Source organism: Macrosteles quadrilineatus, unplaced genomic scaffold, assembly GCF_028750875.1.
Source record: "Macrosteles quadrilineatus isolate MER2022 unplaced genomic scaffold, UCM_ALF_1.0 Scaffold_6__1_contigs__length_79288215, whole genome shotgun sequence".
Lineage (NCBI taxonomy): Eukaryota > Metazoa > Arthropoda > Insecta > Hemiptera > Cicadellidae > Macrosteles > Macrosteles quadrilineatus.
The window spans coordinates 15,137,251-15,164,180 of NW_026542599.1; the positions used below are offsets into that span (position 1 = coordinate 15,137,251).

The window sequence follows — 26,930 nt, forward strand, 5'->3', positions numbered from 1 at the left end:
CAGTACTGTATTTTAAATTTTAACCCAAACACGTCCAGCCGGCACGCTTCCCAGCTTGCAAGGTCCGAACACAGGCACGGCCGCCTTTAACTCCAGGCCGCGGCCTTCGAAGTGGCAACGTCGCAAGTGGTGTTGTAACAGCTGTTTTGTTTGGAAGCAGCTAATGGTATTTTTGTATTTACGAAAGATTGGTTACTGGACTATGACGATATTGACTCCACAAATGTACAGATATAGATTTTTAATTCATTCTTTCGGGTTTCAATTCTGTATGTTTTATTTTTCAATATTTTAATAAATTTATGTTCATGAATTTAAGTTTAAATCAATAAAGTGAGAATTAATGAGCTGATATCACCTGTGTTATCTTATGGGATGTCTTGTCACTAAACAACACCACTTGCGACGTTGCCAATTCTACCAGGCCGCGGCCTGTAGTTAAAGGTGGCCGTGACACAGGTCGTCAACGTCAACCCAGCTTTCCTAGCCTACCCTCCCCATTACATATGGATAACCTCAACTTGGATAGAAAAGGATGACTTGACATCTTGTAAAAATTAATTTATTGAACTGAAAATTAGTTCAATTTGTAAATTGTTTGCAAAATTATTAATATCTATTATGTCTTATTGCAGGTCTGCAGCAACAGGGGCTATGGTTCACTTTGAAAGTTCATCATCACATTGCTTTAGTCTTTCGCACAGCTAGACACCTTCCGATTGGCTGGTACTTGTCTTGTCTTGTACTTGTACTTTATCCGTCCCCGTCCGTTCCGTATTCCATAATCCATTCCGTAGTAAAAAAAACTGAAAAATGAGGATTGAGGTTGAGGATTGTAGTTTTCAGTATTGTATTCTGTTCTGCATTGTATTCAATGATTGACAAACTTGTATGCTGTTTTACCTAAATTGTGTTTTACAATTTTTAATTTTTTAATGATTTAGGTTTGAAATCTAAAATCACATACTAAACAAGTCTTTGGCTGCTTGCATGAAAATTGTATTCAATTTTTAGTTTTACAAATAACTTAGTGGGGTAGTTATGATAACTTCTGTTTGCTTGCCTCTTCAACGTCTTCTGCAGGATGTACTGTCTTCGAAACTCGGTAAGTTAAATTTGAATAATTTTTAATTTTCAATACCCTATTTAAAGACGAAATAAGTTAGCCCGAGTTCAAACAAATGAATTCATTTTGAAGTCAGGACAGGCCGTTTAAATACTTTAAAGTAGGCTAGGCCTAGGTAGGCTTAGGCCTAGTCCTAACCTTTAGGTGGAAACTTGAAGCAATCAAAACTTGGCTTGGCCTATGCTTGCCAATTTGTAAAGCAATACTCGTAAACTCAGTTAACTTACACGAAGATGAAAACAGGTTAGTTGCCAGTTTGGGTGCAGTTTCTTAACTGGGCTATGCTCCCTAATATCGATTGAAACTATCGATTCGATTAGTAAACCTTCATGCGATTTTTTCACCATCAGCAACTTTGGTTGGCTAGGTTAGGTTATGATAGTTTAATTTTATAATAGATATATTTAAAAATATTGATTATTAATCAATATTTTCAATTCGATAGTTTCAATTGATATTAGCATAGCCCAGTTAAGTAACTGTACCCGCCAGTTTGTTCGAGATACAGTGATCATAAGGCCTATGGTACAGAATCGTTCATGCTCCCTTACTCCATTCAAATTTTGTTATGGTGTAGGCTCTAACTTAGTTAGGCCTAGTAATGATAACCCACATTTGGATTAATTGGTTTTGCAATTAATTTTTACCTCCTTAACCCTCCGAGTGGTTACAGGTAAGTTTCCATACCTAGGCCTAGCCTATTTAACTTATAACTTAGTGGCCAAGCCAAATTGCCATTTTGCAGACATACCTATTCTTTTTCAAACATAAACTCTAATTAAGTTATGGTTGGAACATATCAATATGCGGTAGGCTACTCGTTTCATTCAGAAAATTCTGGGAGATATGAATAGGCCTAACCTAAGTTACAGTAAGTTAGGCCTACGTGAAAAGAAATTGGATTGGTCCCATCAAATTGTTCTAACTACCGGTAACTTAAGTTACGGTAGGCCTAACATACTAAACTTAAAATGTAAATTAAGTACTACAGTCCACTCTTGGTAATTCAAACACTTGATAATTCAAAACTTTCGATAATTCAAAATGAAGGCTCAGTCCCTAGAGAATCTCTCAATATTTCAAATTTTTACCATGCATTTTGATACACTCGGTATTTCAAAGTCCAAATAGAGGGCAGGTCAATTTGTAACACGCAGTAATTCGAAGTTTCGTCGGAAAAACACTCTATAATTCGAAGTAACTCAGTAATTCAAAGTTTCGTCGGTTAACACTCTATAATTCAAAGTCATGCTGTAATTCGAAGTTTCGTCGAAAAAACACTCTATAAATCAAAGTCACGCAGTAATTCGAAGTGATCTCTTCCTGTTATAACAGGAAACTATACAGTACAGTACATCCTGTTCCCATGGTAGGCTAGTGTTGGATGTTTTGATGTTTGTTTAGTTAGAGCAGTAGTCTGAGTTAGTTCTCTGACTTGTTTTTCTAAGTTGGCAATCCGATCTCTAGATTGCGCGACATCTCCTTCAGCACAAACGTAGTTGTCGACAGCTGATAGTTCAGCTATTGGCAAAATATATAGCTAGCGCTAAATAACAGATTTCTTTGCAACTAAAGTAACTGAAAAATAAGCCGTTGATTGTTTAAAAGTGTACTAAAATACGGTACAGTATGATGTTTTATTGTAACGTGCCGTACCTTTGTATGTATGTATTAAAAAATGAACTCTCTGTAATTCGAATGGTTTATTTTTCTCCCGATAAATCGAACTCTTGATAATTCAAAACTCTTGATAATTCAAATTTATGTGCTTGGCCCACCAATTTCGAATTATCAAGAGTCTACTGTATATCAATTAATTTGATAGGTAAGCCAACTTATCAAGTTATGGTTCGTTATAAAAAAAAGCCAATTCAGGGCCAGTCCTAGACCCCTAAGTTAGGTTCCACCTGAGGTGCGGGCTCTGGGTTCGGTAGTAGACCCTACCTATAGAGAATAAGTAACTGACCCCCCAAATTAGCCGTTTGAATTAAAGTTAACTTAGTAACTTCACTAAGTACCCGATTATTCGTTACATCTCTAGTGGCAACTTTATTGTCATTTGCGATCGTGGCAAAATTATGATCATTTTCTGTGATTGTGGTGAAATCGTTCTTAAAACATCAGATCCTGAGGTCATTAAACAATTAATCCATAAGCGTCTTCTGTGGTCTCGGTGTAATAGTGAACATCTCAGTAACTTACGTTCCTGTTAAAGGGAACATTCATTATTATCGATGATTTTTTTTCTCAACATAGGCCTACTGTACAGTATTGGTATTTTATTTTTTGATCCGATTATATCGATATTAAGTTAACACATCGATTTGTAACCTGCGAATTACTTTAATACTTGATACTTGATACTTGTGTGCTGCGTCGTTGACCGACAATGTCGGATAGACTGCGTTATTATATACATTTAAAAATAAACACTACTATTTACATACATATAAACAATACAACTTAAACAGGCTGTTATTACAATTGTCATAAACAACTCTGCCAAATGGCCAAAATTGCCAGGGCATCGAGCAATTTGGCTTAAATCAGGTCAGGGCAGTCCTAGGGTTAGGCCCTATTCCATTTATATATTATACTAGCAACAGAGCCCGTTGTAGTTAAATACAACGGTCCCTAGAAAGTACAGTAGTACATAATATATGCCCTTGTAAGTACCTGAACATTTTTTAAAGAATGAAATTGTTTAGAAAATATACTGATTTTCTAAAAGAGTAAAATAATGAAAAACAAATAACGTTTTACAAAAATATTTTATTTACAGTATTTCTTTGTAAACAACATTCTTTGTAAAGACTTCATCTGATTGTTTCAATAATTTTCCTTGTTCTTTGCCAGGGATAATTTTAATTTTTAAGTCTTCAAACCTTTTTACCCTTGATATTGCAACATACAATTGTCCATGGCTGAATACTGGTGCTGGAAGGTATATCCCAACTTTATCCAATGTCTGGCCTTGCGCTTTGTTTATTGTAATAGCAAACGCTAATTTTAAAGGAAATTGCCGTCTTTTTAAAACAAATGGTAAATCTGTGTCCGTCTGTGCTAAGTCAATCCTTGGAATGAATACAATTTCACGTGCTGCTGATCCAGTTAAAACCTCTGCAATTATTAAATTGGGCTTGAGTTCTTTAACAATTAATCGTGTGCCATTACATAACCCCCGTTTTGTGTTAAGATTTCGCAGCAACATTATTACAGCTCCAATTTTTAAATTTAATTTGTGTATTGGCATTCCCGATGGTGATAGCTGATTTAAAAATTCTATAGGATAATGAAGATCTGCTTGTGGACCATTATCCGCTTCAATAGAATCTGAACTTAAGTATGTTACTGATGTTCCTTCCAGTAAGTTGTGAACAGTTTCATTTAGACAATCCACATCTGAATTTTTTGAACATAAAATAGCCTTTTGGGTGAATTCATGAGAGTGAGCAATATCCAATTTATCTCCAAATGTATCAGATGCTATGTTACCGTGGCTTAAAATATTGGGTGGTATTGCTATTAGTTCTTCTGGTAAATCGTATGCCCTATCAGTCAGGCCATTCCCTACGCTTAATAGCCACTTGCTAAATAAATCATCCACTGATCGTACATTTTTACTCAGTCGTAGGATCTTAAAGGTTTCCCACAGTGGATGGAATTTTATACTGGTTTCTATTATTTTGGTCCTGTTACCATGTCTGACAACCGGCAGAGTTTGCCTGAAATCCCCGCCCAATAACATAACTTTTCCACCGAAAGGATTCTGGTTGTTCATTATTTCTTTAAGTACTCTGTCAATAGCAGTCAAAGCGATTCCTGGTGCCATAGTTGCTTCATCCCAAATTATGATTTTAGCTAATCTGATGATTGTGGCTTCTGGAGAATTCAGTCTTATATTTGATACGGATGTTTCGTTTAAAGGAGGCACTAACTTGAATTGGTTAAAATACGTTTTACCTCCTTCCAATAAGTTTGCAGCAATTCCAGTGGATGCAATAGGCAATGCAATGTTTTTCTCTCCACGCACTGTACACAGAATAGTTTTATACAAATAGGTTTTCCCTGTGCCTCCTGGCCCGTCCAGAAAAAAACATGTTTCTGGGACTTCATCATTTATTGCTGCAATTATATTATCATAACATTGTCTTTGCTCAGAATTCAATTTATTTATCATTTCCTTGGTTTTTTCTTTCTCTAACTCATAATCATAGATATCAGTAATGTTGATTGGTAGGGCAATGTTTTCTGGCATCGGTAGATCGTATTTAAGGCAGGAACTATGGTTTGCTTCTAAAGTTTTGTTTATTTCTATTAGAGTCAAATTCCTACATCGTTCACAGTTATCTGTATGGCCTATTTTGTGGCTGTGTGAAAAATCTTCCCAAAGATGAGACTGGTATTTTTCAAATAATTCTTTAGCATTAGACGGGGAAGCAAATATAAGAATGTATGAGAATAAGTCCCTTAAATGTTGAGGCATGCTGAAATTGACTGCTTCGGCTAAAGTTTGATCCCAAATGTTATCATTTTTTATCAACCCTTTTTGCACTGCTGCTTCATAAAAAGTATTATATTTAGTATTATCAATGGTTTTTAAATCATCATAAGATGTTGCACCTGGTACATGAAGCAGTAGAAGTCTTAAACAATACCTTTCAGGATCAGAACCAAGATTTACATAATACATTCTACCAATTACATTATTTCTGTCTTGTTTTCTCTGAACCCATTTCCTACTTGTTTTATTGAAAACATAATGTTTAGGTATATTACTGTAATTAATGAATCTTGCATTTTCATCTTCAGCGTTTAACTTAAACCACGCTGTCAACATTGTATCTTTTTCAGCAGTTTGTAACAGAATATCTGTATTTCTGTTTAATGAATTTTCATGGAAGATAATGCTTTGATTTTCAGGAAGATGGACAGGCAATCTGATTATAGTGTGCGATTGTTTGTGCATGTCATTTCCTAGTATTCGCCACATGGCTTCTGGTGCACTAACATACCTACTATCTATGTGCTTTTGTATTTCATCAAAATTTGAGTTTCTTTCTGTGATACGTACATTTGCGCAATCATGCCCTTTATATACATATTTGAAGAGATATTTAACACTTTTGATCGAAGCGCAAACTTCCACATTGATATGACAGTTGTATTTTAATAAAAGATATGGGTTATAAGGGACCACCCATGTGTTGTCAATCACTTTATTTCTTACTGATACATTATTACCATCATTTCTTCGGCGGTACAGAGGGTATCCATCTTTGTTTGGTACAGTTTCATTTGTAAAGGATTTGGGATAGTTTTTAGTACACTTATTTTCCTTCATACATGGTGACTTCAAATTACACTCACCACAGGGTCCATGAATCATGTGTTTTGTAACAGCTGCGTGTAAAGTAGGGAATTTGTCTTTATCTGGTAACTCAGCCGATACAATTTGGTCTATATGTTCTGGTAATTTTGGAGTATCTTGTTCTTTCAAAATCAGTAGGATGTGAGCATGGGGTAGGCCCCTTTTTTGAAACTCAATGACATGTATATTGCCTACTGGGATGCCAAAAACATGTTTTTTGTTTATGTCATCCATAAGTTCTGTTAGCTTCAATTTGAAAACTCTAGAAACTAAATCAGGACGATTTTCAACAGACTGTCCATTTAAATTTTGTGTTATTTCTTCCCATTTTGGATTACAGGTCATTGTAATAAAAAGATCGGGTTTACCATAGTTCCTCACTATTGACATGGCGTCTTGATAATTTTGCACCATATTTCGTGGGCTCCCTTGAAACGTTGATGGCAAAATGAAAGGCTTTCCAGGGGGAAACAATTCATTGTCTCCTGATATCCGAATCTGGTCCATTAAACCTTTGTACTGTTCAATTCTAAGTTGAGATTGATTTTGTCGAATAAAATTTAATCTATTTGCCTCAATTTTTGTGTAGGCATCAACAATATATTGTTGCGTGAGTTTTCCCCCACACAAAAAAGGATTGAATTCATCACGTACTGACAGTCGATATTGATAATATTGCATCTGAGTGACTCTTGATCTTGGATTTAAAGGTTTATTTTTAATATTTTTGAGACACGATGGCTTATCATTCAGTGGAATATTGATCCCCCAACTTTGATCGCCATACGGAAAAAATAGAGGATATACCATTGGTTCCAAATTTGGGTCCAAAATGCTGATTCTTTGGGTTTTGTTACTGATTGTATTGTTAGCACGACAATGAATTAGTAAATCACGGTGCAGAGGTGGTTCACCATCCGTATTCTCGAAAATGACAGCAACCTCATTACATCTTGCAGAGTTATATCTTCTTTCATCATATTGTCGGTCCTGAATTATAGCCATTGTCACATCAGATGTAACAGCATTATTCATTAATGTGTCCTGCATGCATTCTTGCTCTACTTCATACATCATTTTGCAGGCTTCTGCAAATGGATTATACTTTGACATGAATAAGCCTAATGTTTGTAATAAATGTTCATTGCATCCAGAGTTTTCTTTGATTTTCATTCTTTGAGCAGTAGCCTCATCAGGATCGAGTATGTACAACTGAGCATATTTACGCTGCTCTCCATTTTCAGGATGTAATGTACCAGCACGATGATAAATAGCGCCATTTATTCTAAAACAATAAGGACCATAACTTGAAGGGGGGACTATTTGCGCTCCCATCGAAGCAAAAGACAGGGAGCTGTTAATTGAACGGATATTGGACATAAAGTTATCGGAATAAATATTGTTATTAGTCATAAGCTGTTCAAGTAATAATGCAGTTTGAATCCGTTCTAATGTAAATTTTCCTTTTGAGCAGCATTTAGAAAACATTTTATCGCCAGGTCTTTCTCCGACAAAGTATTTAGCACCACAGAATTCGCACACTTCACTAAGACTACCACATGAGTGTAACTTTATTTCACTTTCATCGTTTATATCTTTTAAGGCTTCAGGCACAAAAGTGATAGGTAGCTGTAAACTATTATTTACATCACTATTATTTCCCTCTCCTATTCTTGTGTGATGAGCTGTTGATTCACGTCTACCAGAACATGTTTTCCTTTTCCTATTCTTTGCTGCACGTCCTTGTTTGCAGGTTGAGGAAGCTGCATCATCTTTGAGTAAAATGTTAGTCACATTATCTTGTTTTGTTTCATCTTCTGTGTCTCCATAACATTTTTTTCTTTTTCCATTCTCCGCTGGACCTGTGTGATGAGCTGCTGATTCACGTCTGCCAGAACATGTTTTTCTTTTTCTATTCTTTCCTGGACGTCCTCGTTTGCAGGTTGAGGAAGTTGCATCATCTCTGAGTAAAGTGTTGGTCTGACTATCTTGTTCTGTTTCTTTTTCATTTTCTGGGTCTCCATCCTTTTGATTGCTTGATGAACACTTTTTTACCCCTTGCAGTAAATCTTGATCTGTACTATAATTTGGTTTCTTCAATTTATTTTTATGAGCTGTTGATTCACGTCTGCCAGAACATGTTTTACTTTTTCTATTTTTTGATGCACGGCCTCGTTTTGATTTTGGTAAGATTACATCCTCTTGATTCTCAGGCATACTATTGTCTATCAAAACATCGTAATGCCCAGCATCCACATTTCCTGAGAATCGTAGTTTATAGATCGTTGTGCCTTCACCAACCGTTACAAAATAATCCAATTTCTCAGCATATATTTTGAATTGGCAGTCAAAAACTCTTGCTGCAGCTTCGATTTCGACATTACCGGCGTATTCCCCATCTTTGGTCATCAAATGTCTGTATTCCGTCGCGTTTTTTACTTCTAGTCTATATGTCTTATCCCCTACGATAAAAGGACAATAGTAGTCCCAGTTATTGACGACTTCATTAACTACTTTGGATCGTATATCACTGTATCTGGATTGAGATTTATGGCATAAATATGAGACACTTCTAAAGAAACAGTTTCCATCACCAACCATGTAGTGAAGAGTAAAGTTATTCATTTTTCAACTAATGTAAAATATTGAGTGTATAATTAACAGTTCAAAATTAACGAATATTAAATACTATTTTAAACTGTGAATTATAAATTAAATTTGAATAACTTATAATTGACAGTTTGAAATAATAATTTTTGGTTATGAAATCCATACATCACTTAACTCACCAATACTTATTAATGGTAAAGATTAAAAACATCACTTTAGAAACACAAACTTTATGGAACTCACTTTAACCACCAATGCAAATAGTAAACAACTAAATGTAAACAAAGAAAAATCAAGGAAATAACAATAAAACAATCAGCTGTTAAACTATAGGTTAATACATGTGTTCCATGTGATCAGATTATGCATACTGGCTAACCCATTATTACTACCATAAACATTTTTAGATTATTCATACCGGCAAACGTATTTCTACCATAAATAAATAAAACTCAAACTTTACTAACTATTTGGAAACCTACACAGATTTTATTGACCTATTAATTAATAAAATCGGTCCTGTAGAATTGTAGATTTAGTTGTAGAAAGTTAACAAAAATCTCTCCAATTCAATATTTTCTCACCACAATAAATTAGGAGGTTGCTAAGCTTTTTTGCAAATAACTCTTAAACGGTGAGGAAATCGACCAAAGTGGAAGGTGATATTCTGAAAGAGAATAAAATTTTCTACAAAGTACTCTTAAGCGTTTTTTGAAAATATTCAAAAAAGGCAACCTAAAGTTAACTACAAATAGAAATTTGAAAATATAAACTATAAAAAAAACCGTTTTTAATGTATTTTTGCTTTTTATTCTTTTTCCACCACAAATATTTAATAAAATCAAACTTTCATAATTATTTGCAAATCTACACAAATAAGGCTTTCCAACGATACATTAGTTAACAAAATCGGTCCAGTAGAAGTCTAGATTTAGTTGTACAAAGTTTAACAAAAATATCCCTAATTCAGTATTTTTAACAACTAAAAATTTGGAGGTCACTTATTTAATTTGACAATAACTTTTAAATGGTGAGTAAATCGTAGAAAATGCACGTGATATTCTGAAAGAAGATAAAATTTCCTACAAATACCTTCTGTGTAATTCTTAAAATTATTTAATAAAGGCAGCCAAAAGCTGACTACAAATATAAACTTGAAAATAAAAACCCGAAAAAACAGTTTTTAATGCATTTTTGTTATTTTTATTTTTCCACCACAAATATTAAATAAAATCAAACTTTCATAATTATTTGCAAATCTACATGAGTAAAGCTTTCCAATGACTCATTAATTAACAAAATCGGTCCGGTAGAAGTCTAGATTTAGTTGTACAAAGTTTAACAAAAATATCCCAAACTCAATATTTTCTCATTATTATAAATTCGGAGGTTGCTTAGCTTTTTTGCAAATAACTTTTAAATGGTGAGGAAATCGACCAAAGTGGAAGGTGATATTCTGAAAGAGTATAAAATTTCCTACAAATTGATACCATACACTTCTTGGAAACACTAAAAAAGGCAGCTAAAAGTCGCACCCAAATAAAAAGTGTGAAAAACACTGTTTTCAATGTATTTCTTATGGAAAACATGTTTTTTTGAAATTTTTCACCATAAATCATAATAAAAACAAACTTTCATAATTATTTGCAAATCTACACGACCTAAGCTTTCCAACGACCCATTAATTAATAAAATCGGTCCAGTAGAACTCTAGATTTAGTTGTACAAAGATTTTTAAAACTGAATTATATATAGAATAGATTAGCCTAAACAGATCAGTTGTCATTTTGTAACTTAAAAGTGTTGAAAATATTAAAACATAAGAATAGGCCTATGGATCATTATAAAGAAAAAGATATTAATATATACGCCTAAAAAAAACATTGATAGTAGGTATTGAATGTTCCCTTTGGCAAGAAAGTACTGCAACTTTATCCTATGATGTTTCTCCTATGATTGCGTTGAAATCGTAGAAATCTAAGATTTTTGTCAGTCCTCAGACAATTGTGAGTATTAGCCTACCACAGTGACAAATACCCTATATGACTAGGGTACACCTCTTGAACCTATTATCCACAATAGAAAACATTAACAGTGGCATTATTTTGTAAATTGTAATATTGTGGTGCATGCCCCTAGGCGCGCGCCTATTTGGCCTAGACTATGGTTAAAGCCGGCCCTGTTTCCATGCCTGGATTGCAATTGTCATGACCAACTTCTGCGATTGTGGTACACTTTTAAGTGATCACTTCCCAAAATCTCGGGAACTTCAAGATATTCAACCATCACTATTACACATGAAAATGAGCCTAAAGAAAAACTTAGAAATGTACTCCCGACTATATATATATATATCTCGATTGGTAAATGTTAACAAAAATTGGTCTAAAAAAATTAATTTTCTGGTCATCAAAATTCTAATGCACCTCTCAAGTGAGCTGGGCGATGCCTGAGTAGGCCTACCTGTTAGAAAAAACTCTGGTACCGGTACTTACATGTCCGACCCATACTATCCTGTAGGCCCCTGTTATGAGTTTGCATCTTCGTTTCTGTTTACCAATTTAACAATTAACTAATGAATTATGTAAGGTGTAGTTTTCAATTCATATGTGTTCAAGTTGTGTGCTCTAAGAAAACCAATGACAGAATATTTTTATGTTTGAAGCCCAGTTCTTATTTCCATTCAAGAGCCATTACATAGGCCTACTTAAGATCTGTATTAGTTTAAGTTTTAACCTTTGTTGCAGAGATGAAAAACATATTAGATCAGCAAACGATGTAGGCTATTTTGTATCTGGTGTCTTCTTGAATGTTTCAGGTGGTAATTGAGAAGACTGCATTGTCATTTTAAGGTCTTAGGCAAGTTAAAATGAGTGACAAATCCAACAGGAAAGTGCGAAGAAGCTCTTCCTCTTCTTCATACTCATCAACCAGCAGTGAAGGAGGCAAAGATGTCAAAATTAAAAGCCATGAGAAGTACAAAGGAGAAGGCAGTTCTAAACTACCGAACCCACCAACTGTTGTAAATAAAATAGCATTAGATATAGGTTATAAAATTCAACAGGAAGAGTTGTCCGACAGTGATGAGTCTTTGGGACATCCAGCGTTACCCAGAGCGTCTGGTAAAGGAAGCGACTTCATCAGGTATTCCGATGACCAAAAGAGAGATCACTCCAGAAGTTCTGAAAGGAAGCGATACCGTTCAAGAAGCAATGAGCGAAGGACAAATAGATCTCCAAGTAAGACCTCTGTAAAAGATCGCTCTCAAAGTAAGGACAGAAAATACGATTTACAAACAAGTTCAAAGTATGATATAAAAAGTTTGGATAAAAGAGATCGTTCCAAGAGCAAAGAGAAAAGACGCGAGAGATCTCATAGTAGGGATAGAAGAAAAAGGGGCATGAAAGATAGAAGATCAAGATCACTGAGTAGAGAAAGAACTAAAGCAAGGTCACGTAGCAGAGAAAAGAGACGAGGTCGGTCTAAAAGCGTAGAAAGGAAAGATAAACGGCGAGAAAGATCCAGAAGTAGAGATAAATACAAGGATAAATCTAGACGGGATTCCCGAAGTCCAAATTATTACAAAGATAGAAATCACTCTAAAAAGAGGTCAAAAGATAGATCCCGAGATAGAAGCAGTAAAAGAAGTCGCTCTCGGAGTCGTCCCAGAAAAAGATCTAAGAGTCGTTCTAAAAGTTTTGACAGGTCAAAACGACTGCATGACAAGAAGATGCAAAAGTTGAACATCCTGGAGAAGCTAGGTATAGAACTGAAGATGCCAGATGGTCAAGGTCTTGGCGAAGGTAACGCTGGGTTTTCCATCCCGAGTTATTATAACCCAGCCGGAGTCAACCCTCTCAAGTACGCTCAGCAGATGCAAAAGCGCAAACTGATATGGGGAAGCAAAAAACAAGAGGGCGAAAGTTCGGCTGCCGAAAAGAAAGAAGAGGAGAAAGCCCCCGAAGCTGGCCCTGAGAGTGTTTGGAAAGGAACTACTTTTTCTCAGGATCAAGATGGAAAACTAACTGCCAAGTTTAAACGGTTAATGGGAATCAAGGACGGGGAAGAAGGATCTTCCTCTAGTAAAAACAGTGAATTGTTACAGAAACAAGAAGAAATGTTTAACTCTATGGAGAAACAATATGAGGTAGCCAGAGTGTCTACACACACTCATCGGGGGCTTGGTCTTGGGTTTGGAGTTCATCTTCCTCGTTGATAGTTTGCTTGAACTGTACCATATGTACTTATATAAGAATGTTGCACCGTATGTATTGAGATTTGTGTTGTTTCCCTCTGTGACTTCAATATTTCTGTACTTTCTGTGGGTAATTTTACTTTGTAGAATTAAATAAAATTTGTTTACTACAATTTTTTCAAAAAATTGATAAAATCTAATGGAAGAGAAAAGTTTTAACTATCCATTTCCAAATTTATAAAGATTTGCTTTTTGATGTGTCTTATCATGACAGTATAATATGTTAATTTGTCTATCAATCAACATTATTAAAAATGCAAGTTTTTGTTGAGAAATGAATTAATATAGTAAATTACAATAAATACTTTGTTTTATATAGAAAGCTGATTTATATAATGCTTGCCATTGTGAATTGACCAATTATTATCTTTGAATTATTTATCTGGTAATTCAAACTGTGTTCTAGGAAAGTGTCAAAACTGGAACTCAATGTCAAAATCACAAAAAGCCAACTTATTTTCATTCTTTTTATTAACATAAATTATGTGCATGTTTATTTTTTTTAACTGCAGGTTAACAGGTTTTATGTCATTGCTTGTCTATTTACACTAGTGATGTCTTATAATCAATGAGATATCATTTACTTTATTTCTCGTTCCCTCTTCCAAATAATTGTTTAATAAGCTGTCAATATAGACTTTCACAGAACAAATAAAGTTTGCTTAAATATTTTATTACTATTAAATCATATATATAAATGTCATTCGTATGATTAATTTTAAAGAAATTTGAAACGTTTTTCTACAATTTTGTGAGGTGTTAAAATAATGGAATCACCTGAGTAACCCTGTAACTGCAATGTTTAATATTTCATATTCATACAAAAAATAAGGTAGGCTATCACGGTTTGAGTTTAGAGATAATTTTTCATTAAATTTGGCTATCAGTAGGCCTACTGTGTTTAAGTAAATTGTGCATTTGCTATCTGTTTCATTGAATTACCATCACATTTAATTGTTTCTACAATTTCAAAGTTTTAAGGTTTTATTGAAAAAGTAATTTCTCATTCTACCTTAAAGAGTAACATGAAAAGGTTGATTATTCATTTATATTTTTTGTATTTGTAATACTTACAATTGTATTGACACAAACTGTTTTGTTGTTAGTTTGCAGATATATTTTAATAAACTTTGGAAACTGCGCAATCTGCTATTTTCTTCCTGTAGCTGACTCGAGGGTAAAGAAGATCCGAGGATCATATTGATTCTTCAGATTCTTTAACTTTACATTGTATTTACAGGTATTTGTGCCAGAGAAATAGAATTGTTAGAAGTATCGTCAGGCAAGCCTGCGTTGGAAAAGCTTAAAGTAGCGATCAATGATCGTTTTAAACTGAAGATTCCGATAGCAGACCAGTATGTGATTTGGCAAATCATCTTCAACGGAGCGTTCCCAAAATGCCCCCCGGACTTTGATCTTGGTGATTTTGACTTCTACTCGATTAATCTCGAGATGCTAGAAGATGCTCTTCCCTCTTTAAAAAACTGGGAATACACAGACCGAGCCTTAGCTAAAGTTTTAACTGAACTCCATTCAGCGTATTTAAAATATCAAGTAAGTTAATTTCAATAACTTGTAACTTGAAGTGTTCTCGATCTTTGAAATTAACTTCAATGGTTTCCAACCAATAAGAATGGATCTTGAATTTTAAGATTTGTTTTTTTATGTTTACGTTCATCTTTTTTCAAAAACTTTTGAATCATTTTTTTATCCGAATATTATTTATGGAAGATTCTTTTTTAAAGTTTAACAAATCCATCTCTTTTACATAAAAGAAACAATTGAGAGCAGGGAACTTAAATGTTTGATCCAACCTAAATGTGAAATTAAAAAAAAAGGTCTTTAAAGGTTATATAAACCTTTAAAAATCAACTTACAACCCAAGATTTTGTAAATTCTCAATTTTTTTATGTTTTAATGTACTATTCATGAAATTCTACCACAGTTTATTTTCTTGTGGTAACTTCTCTATTAGAATACTTGGATACACAAACACAGTTTATATCTGCCAAGTGCTGTTTAAAACTATTGAACGCTCCTTCTATAACTACATACAGCAGCCCTATATGATCTTATTTTCAACACTTTGAAATTCAAAATAGTTTGTAGGCCTATGATAAAAAAAGAGTAGGCCTACTATGTATTTTTAATAATATTAAATCTCAGTTAAATAACCAATTTCAGCTTGAAAAGTAGTGTTGGACCAAGGCTACACTAAAAAAAAACAGGCCGTATAATGCTCTTCAAGCATGACGTCACGATAGAAGACGAGAATGACGTAATGTTTGCTGTTTGTGATCAGTTGCTTGTTTTAATCTTTCCTTGGAAAATAAATAAATAAATACCTGCGTCATTGCCGTCTTCTATCGTGACTTCATGCTTGACGAGCATTACAGCCTGTTTTTTTAGTGTGGCATTGGTTGGACACAATAGAAATTATACTAAAGAACTGATCAGTTTGAAAATACATTTTGAATGTATGCGCATGATGAAATTACTGGAGTACCGGTAGTGCCAAAAGCACAATCCCGCATTTGGACATAACTTATTGTTAGTATCCGAGGTGGAGCAAAAAATATTAAGTATAGGGAATAGTCAGGTGTTGGTGTGCCTAGAAGTTTTACTTGTTCCAAAATCCCTTAATAACACTTTTTATGGCGTTGTTTAGAAAATTACCTTCACACCAAAATAAGACATCTCGACAGAATTTTCTCATGGTGCCAAATTCATCGTTGGGTAAGTACCAAATAGATATCAATCAATGGGATTCCTGATGAAGAGGATGGAGTTTGGCCATATGTATCAAGTAGGCTATATGATGAAAAGGTCACGCTGTATTTTGTTATAAAGATCTTAAAGAATGGTTGGTGTAAGAGTAGTTTCGATGATTCGGTGGACCAACCGATAGTGCAATTGGCTATAAATATAAGATGGTGCTGTTGTGGGTTCGAATCCTGTTGCTGCCACTACAATTTTTGGTACAGTTCAATCTTATACTGCAATGGCTCACCCCCTGCTTTACGTGGTACGTAGCATACATATGCCTGATGTCTGTAGACAAAATTCGAGGTTTATAAAAATGTATCAACCAAATATGAAGAAAGAAAAAATTGATGGACTAGGTATATAAACATGCATTGATCTTAGGCAGCTATCCAACTTTTCCAATAAATCTTCAAAACATTTTCATATGTTTACAAAATATTTAGACATCCATACATTAAAATGTGTTGAAACTAGCCTTTCGTTGGCGTGTGGCTGCGCTGCATCGTCCGGTATATTCCGATGTATCAACAGCAATAAAAGTATAAACATAGCATAAACATTGTATGTGGAAGCTCCATTCTGAATTAGTGCAACAGCTGTTTCGGTATGCCTAGGCTGCAGCGTTGCCACTGTACCGCCACGACCTTTTACTAGAAGAAGACATGGTTAGGGCAAAATTGTTCTTTGTATTAGTAGCTTATTGACTTTTGTATACTATACTCCAATTGCAAAATTTAGGCGGTTCGAGTGGAAGTGATTCCATCTCGTCCACCTCACTATAACCTTCAAATAACATCAGACAGTTGATCAGCTGATGAATACATTAAACTAAAAAAAGTGGAACCTAGGAAACCTTACTTGTAAACCGGCCAAATTTTGCTAATAGACTATAGGCACAGAAAACATACTATTATAACGCAAAATGCCAACCGCATGGTAAAAAGCGTTAAGTACTTTGAGAGCATATCATGAGAGCTGAGTGCATAGCAACGCTGGTGGCGCTGCCTACGAATCGACAGGCAAAGCCATCTCAAAGTACTTAACGCTTTTTACCATGCGGTTGGCATTCTGGGTTATAGTAGTATGTTTTCTGTGCCATAGGGTAGAAATTCCAGGTATAACTAAAATAGAACGGGTAGTTGATTAAGCTGGCCTATTAAAAAAAAATACCTTCACCCGCCAGTTCTATTTGCGTTAAGTATAGTTCTGTTAAACCAGCTGTAGCCAAGTTTTTATACAAACTGAACATAATTGAATGAGCCAATTACAGAATGTAGCATTGTTGAAATTCAATTTTGCCCCTTGGAACTTTTTTTTAACTTGGATAATTTATGTGACATGAAGAGATAGTTGATTGTAATATGTAGGATTTTGGTTTGCATTTGAAACGCTATGGACATTGACTATTGGATACTGAAGTAGACATCCCATCTATATGGAGCTGTCACCAATTTTTTGTATCAAAAAAGAACATAGTTGTGTGAGCCAGTCACAGAATGTGCTAGGGTCTAAAATTCTTTTTTCTACCTTATTGTTGCTGACCAAGTTGATGGGTCATCATAGTTGCCATAGCTCACCATAAGTCATTCCATTAGTTTGACTTTGTTAAAAAGTCTGTATATTCAACAGAAATTAGTGATTTAGATCAGCGCAATCTGTCGGTGGCTCACATCAACTTTGACAATTTTTATTTAAAAACTGGCGACAACTTTAACTTGGGAATGGAATGTGTAGGTTTATTAATGCTATGGAACTATGAGATAATTACATCCCCTCCCCCCTTCCTTGAGGAATTATTTTTGTGTAAAACAAAATTTGTCTTTCCAACAAACTTTAAACCTCCTGTGCTCCAGGTAAGATGTTGTTTTGGTTGGGCTCGGTTAAACGGCCGGTTTACACAAAAGAAATCTGTAATTGATGTAGTGGGCCTACATTCTGTCGTTGGCTCAACTAAACTACGTTCATTTCCGGTCTAAAAATTGCTGCTACTTTAAACATGGGTATGGGTCCTACTACTACTATCCATAGCCAAAAGTATTTTATACATAGTGAATTGAAGTTTTCTGAACCTGTGGTAGGCACAGCACTATTGGTGGCCTTTGTGGTGGTCAAGTAAGTAATAAACGTCAGGATTTTACCGGTTGGTGTTTCAGCATTACATGACAACCCATCAGCGACTGTGTAGTCAACAAGTCGTTAAGACGAGGATAAGATTATTTAACAGTTAACTTGTTAAAACTCAGTGACTTGACTTGAATTTACAGCAATAGAGAAATAAGTCTTGCTATTTAAATGATGAGGTTTTCAGTAGGCCTCAGATACTAAAAGTACATTATTTTCATCTACAAAAATATAACCTCAATTCATAATCATGTTTGGAAAATTGGTTGATGACCTGTAGGCTACAATACAAAGTGCTACATCAAATAGTTTAGCGAATTTCTCATATAGGGGAATATGCTACTACCGTAGGTAGACTTGGAACTGGGACTGATTTACTTTTTTGTTTTGATTTCCACAGTGGTCAAAAACACCATCAATTCAAATTCATTCATATACAGGGTTAGGCAAAAGTCTGTAACCCCCCAGTCAACTTTTTAAAGTGTTGCAGTAGGAAAACCAAAATCGGCACATATTTACAACATAAGAAATTGTACTTTTTCATCAAAGTAACAACTTTGCCCCAGCCCCCAAAATGGGGTATTTTGAGGGCAGCCCCAAATTTTCAAATGTAAACACCTATCATGTGACCCCTCATTTTAAAGGGTATTTCAAGAGAAAATGAATGGTGCAAACCAGAAGTTAATATCGCACCCTAATCAAAATGGCAGCCATTTTAATTTAAGATGAGCAAGCAATGTAACGTCTTGACACCCCCAGTTAACTTTATAATGTGTGGCAGTGTGAAAACCAAACTCGGCACATGTTTACAACATAAAAAAATGCACTTTTTCATTAAAGTTAGAACTTGTACCCGGCCACCAAAATGGGGTATTTTGGGGGCAGCCTCAAATTTACAAATGTGAACACCTATCATGCGACCCCTCATTTTAAAGGGTTTCTCAAAAAAAATTAAATGGCGCAAACTAGAGATCAATATCGCACCCCTAATCAAAGTGGCAGTCATTTTGAAATATCCCCTATTAACTTTTTAACAGGTTATAACAGGAAAACTGAACTCAGCATACCTTTAAAAAAAAAGAGAATTCACCAACCTTAAACCAATCTATTTAGTATTAAAATACTAAATATTTTAAAGTTAACTGGGGGTGTCCAGACTTTATCTTGCATGCTTATCTCAAATAATTAAAATGGCTGCCATTTTGATTAGGGGTGTAATATGGACCTCTGGTTTGCGCCATTCAATTTCTCTTGATAAACCCTTTAAAATGAGGGTGCCCCCTTCACATGATAGGTGTTTACATTTGAAAATTTGGGACTGCCCCCAAAATAACCCATTTTGGGGGCTGGGGCAAAGTTGTAACTTTGATGAAAAAGTACAGTTTCTTTTGTTGTAAATATGTGCAGAGTTTGGTTTTCCTACTGCAACGTGTTAAAAAGTTATCTGGGGGGTTCCAGACTTTTGCCTAACCCTGTATGTGTCCGTTAACACCATTTTGGGTAGCAATGATCTGATTCTGAAGAAATTTGTTACAAACGTGTAAACCTACGTTTATTTGAACAAGTTCACGAACTAGCATGATCCGACTAAAGGAACTGGGTTTTATGGGGTATGAATTGGGTTAGCTCATTTTTTACCCTCAAAACGCAGGAATTCTCAAATTTCCCAATTTTCTCTCTCTAAACCATTATGAAAACAAAGTAATTTAGTATCTTGAAATACCCCCGCCGCAGCAAACCTGCCGACTAAGCGAATTTCCATTTGTCTGAATTGATTTTCAGTTAAATATATTTTAATAACATTAGTTTTAACAAGTACCTAGGTTTGCTGCTACAAGGAAACTAATAAAGTGTGTTTTTGAGTAAAATATTGATAGCTTAGTACAAAATAAATAAATTTGCCAAGTTTGATCAAAATATACCCATAAACAAGCAAACTACAACATTTGACAATATTCTCCATAAGAATAACATGGGAATTTTAAATTTACAATTTTTTAATTTTCTCCGTTACTAATAATCGAACAAAAATACTTTTATGTACTAAATTATTTGTTTTTTTAAGCTCTTTAAAAAGGTCTAAAGAGAAATCGGGAAATTTTGTGTTTTGAGGGTCAAAAGTGAGAAAAACCAATTTTTACCACATAAAACCCCCCGTAAAGCCCCGTTCCCATGGTCCGATCGTGCTGGTTTGCGAACTCATTCAAGTTTATCCCGCTTTACACCTTTAAACCAAATTTCATCAAAATCTGACAAAAATTACTCAAGTTATCGCGTTCACGGACGTATATATATATATATATATATATACACACAAGTCTATATATATATATATATATATATATATATACATATATAAAAATTTGAACGAATGGTGTTTTTGGCCTCTGGGGACATCAAAATGAAAAAGTAAATCGGTCCCGGGTCTAGGTCTTACCGTGCCACCTACGGTAATAGCTACTTCCCTATAGGGAAATTCGCTAAAATTTTTGTAAATTTAAATTCCCATGTTATTTTTTATTTTTATGGAGAAGTAAACTATCGTAGTTTGCTTGATTAAGCTATGGTTCCACAGGATGCGGAATCTCCGCCGTGCGGTGCGATTTTTTCCGCTGCGGAATTAAAAAGACACTGGTTTAATGGAGTTCCCATGTGTGCGGTTCCACTGCTTCCGCATCCCGAATTTACTGCGGTTGAGAACAGTAGCAGTGCGGATTCCGCCAGCGGAGAAGAGCTATCAAATATTGTGACCGTGCAGTTTCATTATGTCTTATGCTGTAAAAAGAGTTATTGATGAACGATTATATAACACCTATAATCCCAACACCGATTTTCAACAAACTATCTTTTAAAATAAATTATTATAGTACATTTAACATAAACTGTCGAAAATGGTAGACCTGACAAACAATTATCCTGAGATGTTTGGGTATCAAGTGTTAAACAGGATCTCGTGATTGAAACCCCTTAAGTTTTGTTAAATAAATAGCAAAAATAGGCCCCTTCACTGTCTCGATTCTTAAATATGTCACTTCGATCACTGTGACTTGACACTAACAAAGATAAAAGATCGACAACATCATCATATAGCATCAAAGCTAAAAGGGCTTTCCTCTTTCTATCCATACTCGTCGCTAGTTTGGACAGAACTGAATCCCCGCAACGTTATTTTCGCAGTCTGTAGAACCACCCCTCCAGATTTTTCGCTGCGAAAAATTACGCACCGCATGGCGGAGATTCCGTATCCTGTGGAACCATAGCTTTATGGATATATTTTGATTCTTACGAAGCTATTAACATTTTACTAAAAACACACTTAATTGTTTTCCTGTAGTGGCAAACCTAATCACTCATTAAATCTGATGTTATTTAAATAGGGGATAAATCTGACATGGAAATATTTAGGTGAAAATCCAATCATACAAATGGAAATTCGCTCAGTCTGCAGGTTTGCTGGGGTAGAGGTATTTATGTTTCATAAAGTGGTATGCTGAGGTAAAAGGGTAAATGGGTGCACAATAAGCTGTTCTAGCTGCGATGCGATCCCATGGTCACTTGTAAGCCTGGCCCTCTGTAAAAAAGGTAAATGAGAAACACTAGTTTTGTCGGACTACCTCGGGGCACAGCAGAAGAACAATGGTTGCTGGAGGTTGGGAGATGTACTCAACAAGTGACATTCCAGGTGGATAAGTTGGAGACGGTGGATAACCGGTGTGCCTACGAGTACTCGTCCCTCATTGGCGAGGGTAAGGTGATGCCGGACCAGGTGGAGGTGTTTGCAGACGGCGATGCGGTGCATTTCCTCATCAAACTGGACGTTGACCTTACGATCATCCTGCCAAACCAAGGTCTAGTTCTCATAGATAGGTTACATACTGTAGATTATCATTATCGATTGAGGTGGGGTCGCCACCTAGGTGCGTATTTTAACACAATGAGTGAAGTGTCAAATCATTTGACTATTGGATACTGAAGTTGACATTCCATCTATATGGACCACCTAACGCCAATTTTTTTTATTTAATAACGACATAGTTGTGTAGCAAGTCACAGAATGTGCTTATGCTAGTTCTTATAATTCTATTATCTACCTTATTTTTTTGCTGACCAAGTTGATAGGTCAGTCGCTGTAGCTTACAATAAGTCATTCCATTCGTTTGACTTGGTAAAAAAGTCTGTGTATTTGACTGAAATTAGTAATTTAGATCAGAACAATCTGTCCGTGACAGGGTGGCTAACGTCAACCACCGACGTTTTGTATTTTAACGTGGGGATGGAATGTCTAGTTGTATCAATAGTCTTAGGTAGAATAGAGTCAGATGATCTGTGTAGTTTTGTCACTAAGATCAGCTGTTCCATTAGCCGGGATCATTAATTTATTCAAAGCCCAAGATCAGGTACAGCTGGGTACAGTTTTCGAACCATCAAAAAGCTACTGACTTAGGATCAATTTGTTGTCTCAATAAAGTTCCTTGCAGGCCCCACTCTGAAAGTAATATTTTTAAGAACGCTGAATTTCCTGAAAAAAATGTATTGCAATAGTCTTTCGGTTAGCTTGTTGTTAACAATGGTGATATATATACAGAGTGGTCCAAAAATTAACTGACACATTTAACATACATTTTTATTTACAAAATTGTATCTACATAGTAACATTAACATATGTACAGATAGAAAAAAACTCAATAACTTTTTGATGATATTCAATAAATCTCAATATGGCCATCGTTTAAGGCTCTACCGTCAAATCGAAATTCAAACTCCCGCCAAACATTTCTCTGAATTTCTGGATTAACATTAAAAACACTGCCTGTTTTCTTAAACTTCTTTACCCATTGCTTAATTGAGTTACACGAAGGAGAGTAATTAACACCATACTCCAATCTAAAACGTCGTTGAACTGAAACTATTGATCTGAATTCTCTAAACCACAAGACACACTGAGCTTTTTGCTGAGGAGCAGCCATAGCTCTGATGAATTGCTATGAATCAATCTAAAAAACAATAGCCTAAATTACCAAGAAATAACTGTTTTTACCACTATTTCTGATTGAAAATTTTAATTTAAGAGTTGAAAATAACAGCTGGCAATTAAAGGATTACTCACACAGTGTTAATTCCATCCCCGAGAAATGCAGCAAAGGTTTGCGATGTCCTAAATTTTTATTTAACTCCGGCAAAGCCTTAAATGGGGGCCATATTAAGATTTATTGAATTTCACCAACAACTTTTTGGGTTTTTCTATCTGTACATATGTAAATGTTACCAAGAAGTAAAAATTTTGTAAATAAAATGTACCAAATGTGTCATTTCTTTTTCAACCTGTATTTCAAACATGTTGAGGAATGGTCAACTACAACAAATTCTCACCTCAATAACATGAAAATAATTTACACTTTGTTTGTAAGTAGGGGAGGGTGGGCCACAATGGAACAAACATTACAAAACATTTTTCTTTTTTTACCTGTTTGGTTAACAGCTTCAGAATATAAATGTACTTAGAGAACAACCTTTCCCGCACACATTACATATATTTAAAAATTGATAATGAAATGGAAACTGATTTGTATGGACTGTTTTACAAAAAGGTGTTCCACTGTGGCCCAATATAAGGGGGGGGGGTAGGCACCTAAACTTGAGGTACCCAATGTTACCTCCCAATTTGTCATCAACCCACCACATTACTGTGATTAAAAGAAGGAACTTCAATAATACTAATGCGAAACTTAAATCCACCCAAGCTGAGCAAAGGAACCAGACTGACGATTAAAATATAACACCAAACTTGATCGAAGCAACAATCATCAGTGGTAAGTTTAAAGGAGGAATAGTCTTAATCCCAAGAAGACCGATGATTTAATCCAAATTACACTTTGAATTCAATGGTCTACAATTTCCTTTGCGTCATGCTTTTGTAATCACCATACATGGTAATCCCTGACTCGCCGGTTTAAATTTAGAAAATGCATGCGTTTCACATGGACAGCTGTATGTTGCATACTCACGGTAGGTGTATGCCTAAAAATTGACATATTTCTACACCTAATGAAAAAAAAAACATTGTTTATCCACTGGAAATTAAGTAAAGTAAATATTCTATTTTTGTTTTTGGTATACATTTTTATTATTTATCGTAAAGAACATATTACCATTTAAAATAATAGTTGTAAGCGCAGCAACGCACGCTGGTTAACTGCTGGTTAATAAAATGAGATGTTGATGTTTGCCATCTTTTAGTAAACACCCAACACTTCCCTGTCAGGAGGGGAACGTGGCCTAAAAAGGGAACAAATTTGCAAAATGGGAGAAAATATATTTAGTTTCATGCAATCCACTAACATTCCAACTCTAAATAAACATAATGACTTCTTAGTGTGTCAATAATTTTGTACGTTTGCGACGCAGATCCAGAGGAGTATGTTCTGCTGGCCGTGAGGTTTGGAGCGCACAGTTCTGTGAGATCGGCAAACATCATTGTGTCACCCACCGTCCAGAGATTGATTGGAACAGTACTCGACTTGCCTCACAACATCACAGGCTAGTGTCTAAATACTTAATACAATAAGGGTTTTTTCTGTTACATCCCTTTTCCAGCTGGGCTACTTAATTGATGTACAGTATTACGATTCAGTTATTTTAAAGCTTATGACCTAGCGGAGATGCGTATGGTAACTAAAATGATAATAATCTATAGCAAGCTCACTCACTTCACCCCTTTCCAGACAATCATGATTTAAATGAAATGATTCCCAACTAGAGCCTACCATCCTAGAATATAAAGCTTTGTTATTGACTTATGATCAGCTCTTTCTTTGGCGGGAACCATTTTTGTCCAATGATCTAGAAGAATGATTATTCACTTTTAAATCATGTTGGTAAAATATGTTATTTATAAAATTTGCATGCCTTTCACAATTTAGATTGGATTTCCTGTAAACTAACAAAAACAATTTCTTCACTCAGATTCCTATGTGTATCCAGATACTTTTCTTGTTTTAGAATTGTTTTGCAAGAACAATCAATCAAAAGCTTGTCAATAGTTTTCACATATTTCAAAATAATAAATATTTCACTACGATTCCTCACTATTTTATTCTTCTTAGCCAGAATGTTTTTTTTTTAGGAGATGAAATCCTCTTTGAGTACGTGGATGAAGTAGCTAGGTCTGTGGAGAACCAGCTTTTGACAGTATCTTTGCAGAGGAAAGACAAACGGAAACGTTACATTTTTGAGCTTCTTTCTCGTTTGGGACAGTCTGTTGTCGGTTATGATGCCCTTGAATACCAAAGTGCAGCCTTCCTGCTTGAAAAAAATGGGTAAGTTTGTTCGATAAAGGTTTTTCATAATTGTGATGTAGTTGTTTTCAATAAAAATCATACAGAACCGGTGTGTTTCTTTGATATTTATGTTGGGCAATATTTGTGAAAACTTGAATTTATTATATTGGGCTCCAAGGTTATGGTGAAATTTAGCTGGTCATGCTATGGTAACTACATTATGAGTTCTTGTTAACGTGTCTTAATCAAAACAAGCGCCGAAGCAGTTAAAAAAAAGCCAAAGCAGTTTGTAATAGTAAATTTGAGAAAGCTTTGTCAGATTGGTTAGTGGAAAGCCCTATGTGCAATGTCAATGAGTTTTTGGAAAATACATTTCAATAGGTGTATAATCAATAGTCAATAATCAATAGGTGTTCAGATCTAGGCCTGTTTATCTGTTCAATTTTAATTAGGCTAAGATATTTTAAATGTGACTTTGACCATACATGTATATGTTAAACGTCAATAAACAGTTCTGATACTGATATATTTTGTTGTTGACTTTGGCTGGAGGCTCATGTCGAAGCGCCACCATGTTTTTTCGAAGTTGCAAAAGGTTGAAAACAGTTTGATCACAGGTATGTTTGCGTCATGGAGGTGACTCTACCGTCGATGTTTCCCAGAATGCCTCCATCGTATCGTCTCCTCTCCGCCTACACCAGCAGTTCAGAAATCCTCCCATTGTCCCAAACCATCACTCTACCCTATAACGACAAGTGGGACGTCGCCGACATGGTGGATAATGCTCTCACTACCATAAAAAACAAAAAAATCTCAGACTTTCAGAAATTTACTGTACCACTCTTCAAGCTCAAGTGATCTCTGAAATTCCTATTTTTCCATGCTTTTTAACCGAATCATCTAAAATGGATTTACCTGAAGCGATATGTTTGTCATTAGTATGTTGTCAACTTCAATTGCGGTAAATAGTTGAATTCAAACTATTAAAAATTAAAGTATATTTCTAAATTGTGTAGTTGAAGTGGACACAAAGTTTATAGCAGGTTTTCAAAGTGGATTGAATTTGTTGATTTAATAAAAAATAGGGTAATTCCATCATAATGTATTTACCTTCAAAGTTTTGATGTAAGTACTGTATTTACTTTTTTACAATAAATATATATATGAAATAGAAATCAGACTTTTCTGTATGAACCCTAATACTTCATAGTTTTTCTGTTATTATATTTTTAATTGCTCCATAAACTTATTTACTGCTTGTAAAATATGGTGAACGTCATAAACAACACTTTATCAGTTTGGTTGCACTGCACAATGCCTGCTGATGTCAAAGCCAAAAATTGGAACACTAATTACTTACGAGGCAAAGACGAGGACAGGAATAGTTAGTCTAAGCAAGTGCTG

The 26,930-nt window shown here is 35.0% G+C and overlaps 1 protein-coding gene across 2 annotated transcripts; it reads left to right on the plus strand.

Moving 5' to 3' along the window:
- Positions 1–843: 843 nt before the first annotated feature.
- Positions 844–26,690, plus strand: LOC128996671 (arginine/serine-rich coiled-coil protein 2-like). Of its 2 annotated transcripts, XM_054422102.1 has the most exons (6): positions 861–1,105; positions 14,603–14,916; positions 21,932–22,097; positions 24,655–24,786; positions 25,373–25,565; positions 26,144–26,690. In XM_054422102.1, exons 1-6 carry the CDS (start codon positions 1,042–1,044, stop codon positions 26,382–26,384), a joined length of 1,110 nt encoding a protein of 369 aa, XP_054278077.1. In that variant the 5' UTR covers positions 861–1,041; the 3' UTR covers positions 26,385–26,690. The 2 variants fall into 2 exon arrangements, with proteins under 2 accessions (XP_054278076.1, XP_054278077.1); XM_054422101.1 differs by lacking the exons at positions 14,603–14,916; positions 21,932–22,097; positions 24,655–24,786; positions 25,373–25,565; positions 26,144–26,690 and adding an exon at positions 11,926–14,503 and having other exon boundaries at positions 844–1,105.
- The last annotated feature ends 240 nt before the right edge of the window (positions 26,691–26,930 follow it).

Excerpts from the sequence above, each read along its gene's own strand:
- LOC128996671 (XM_054422101.1), top strand. The coding sequence starts at position 11,977 with ATGAGTGACAAATCCAACAGGAAAGTGCGAAGAAGCTCTTCCTCTTCT.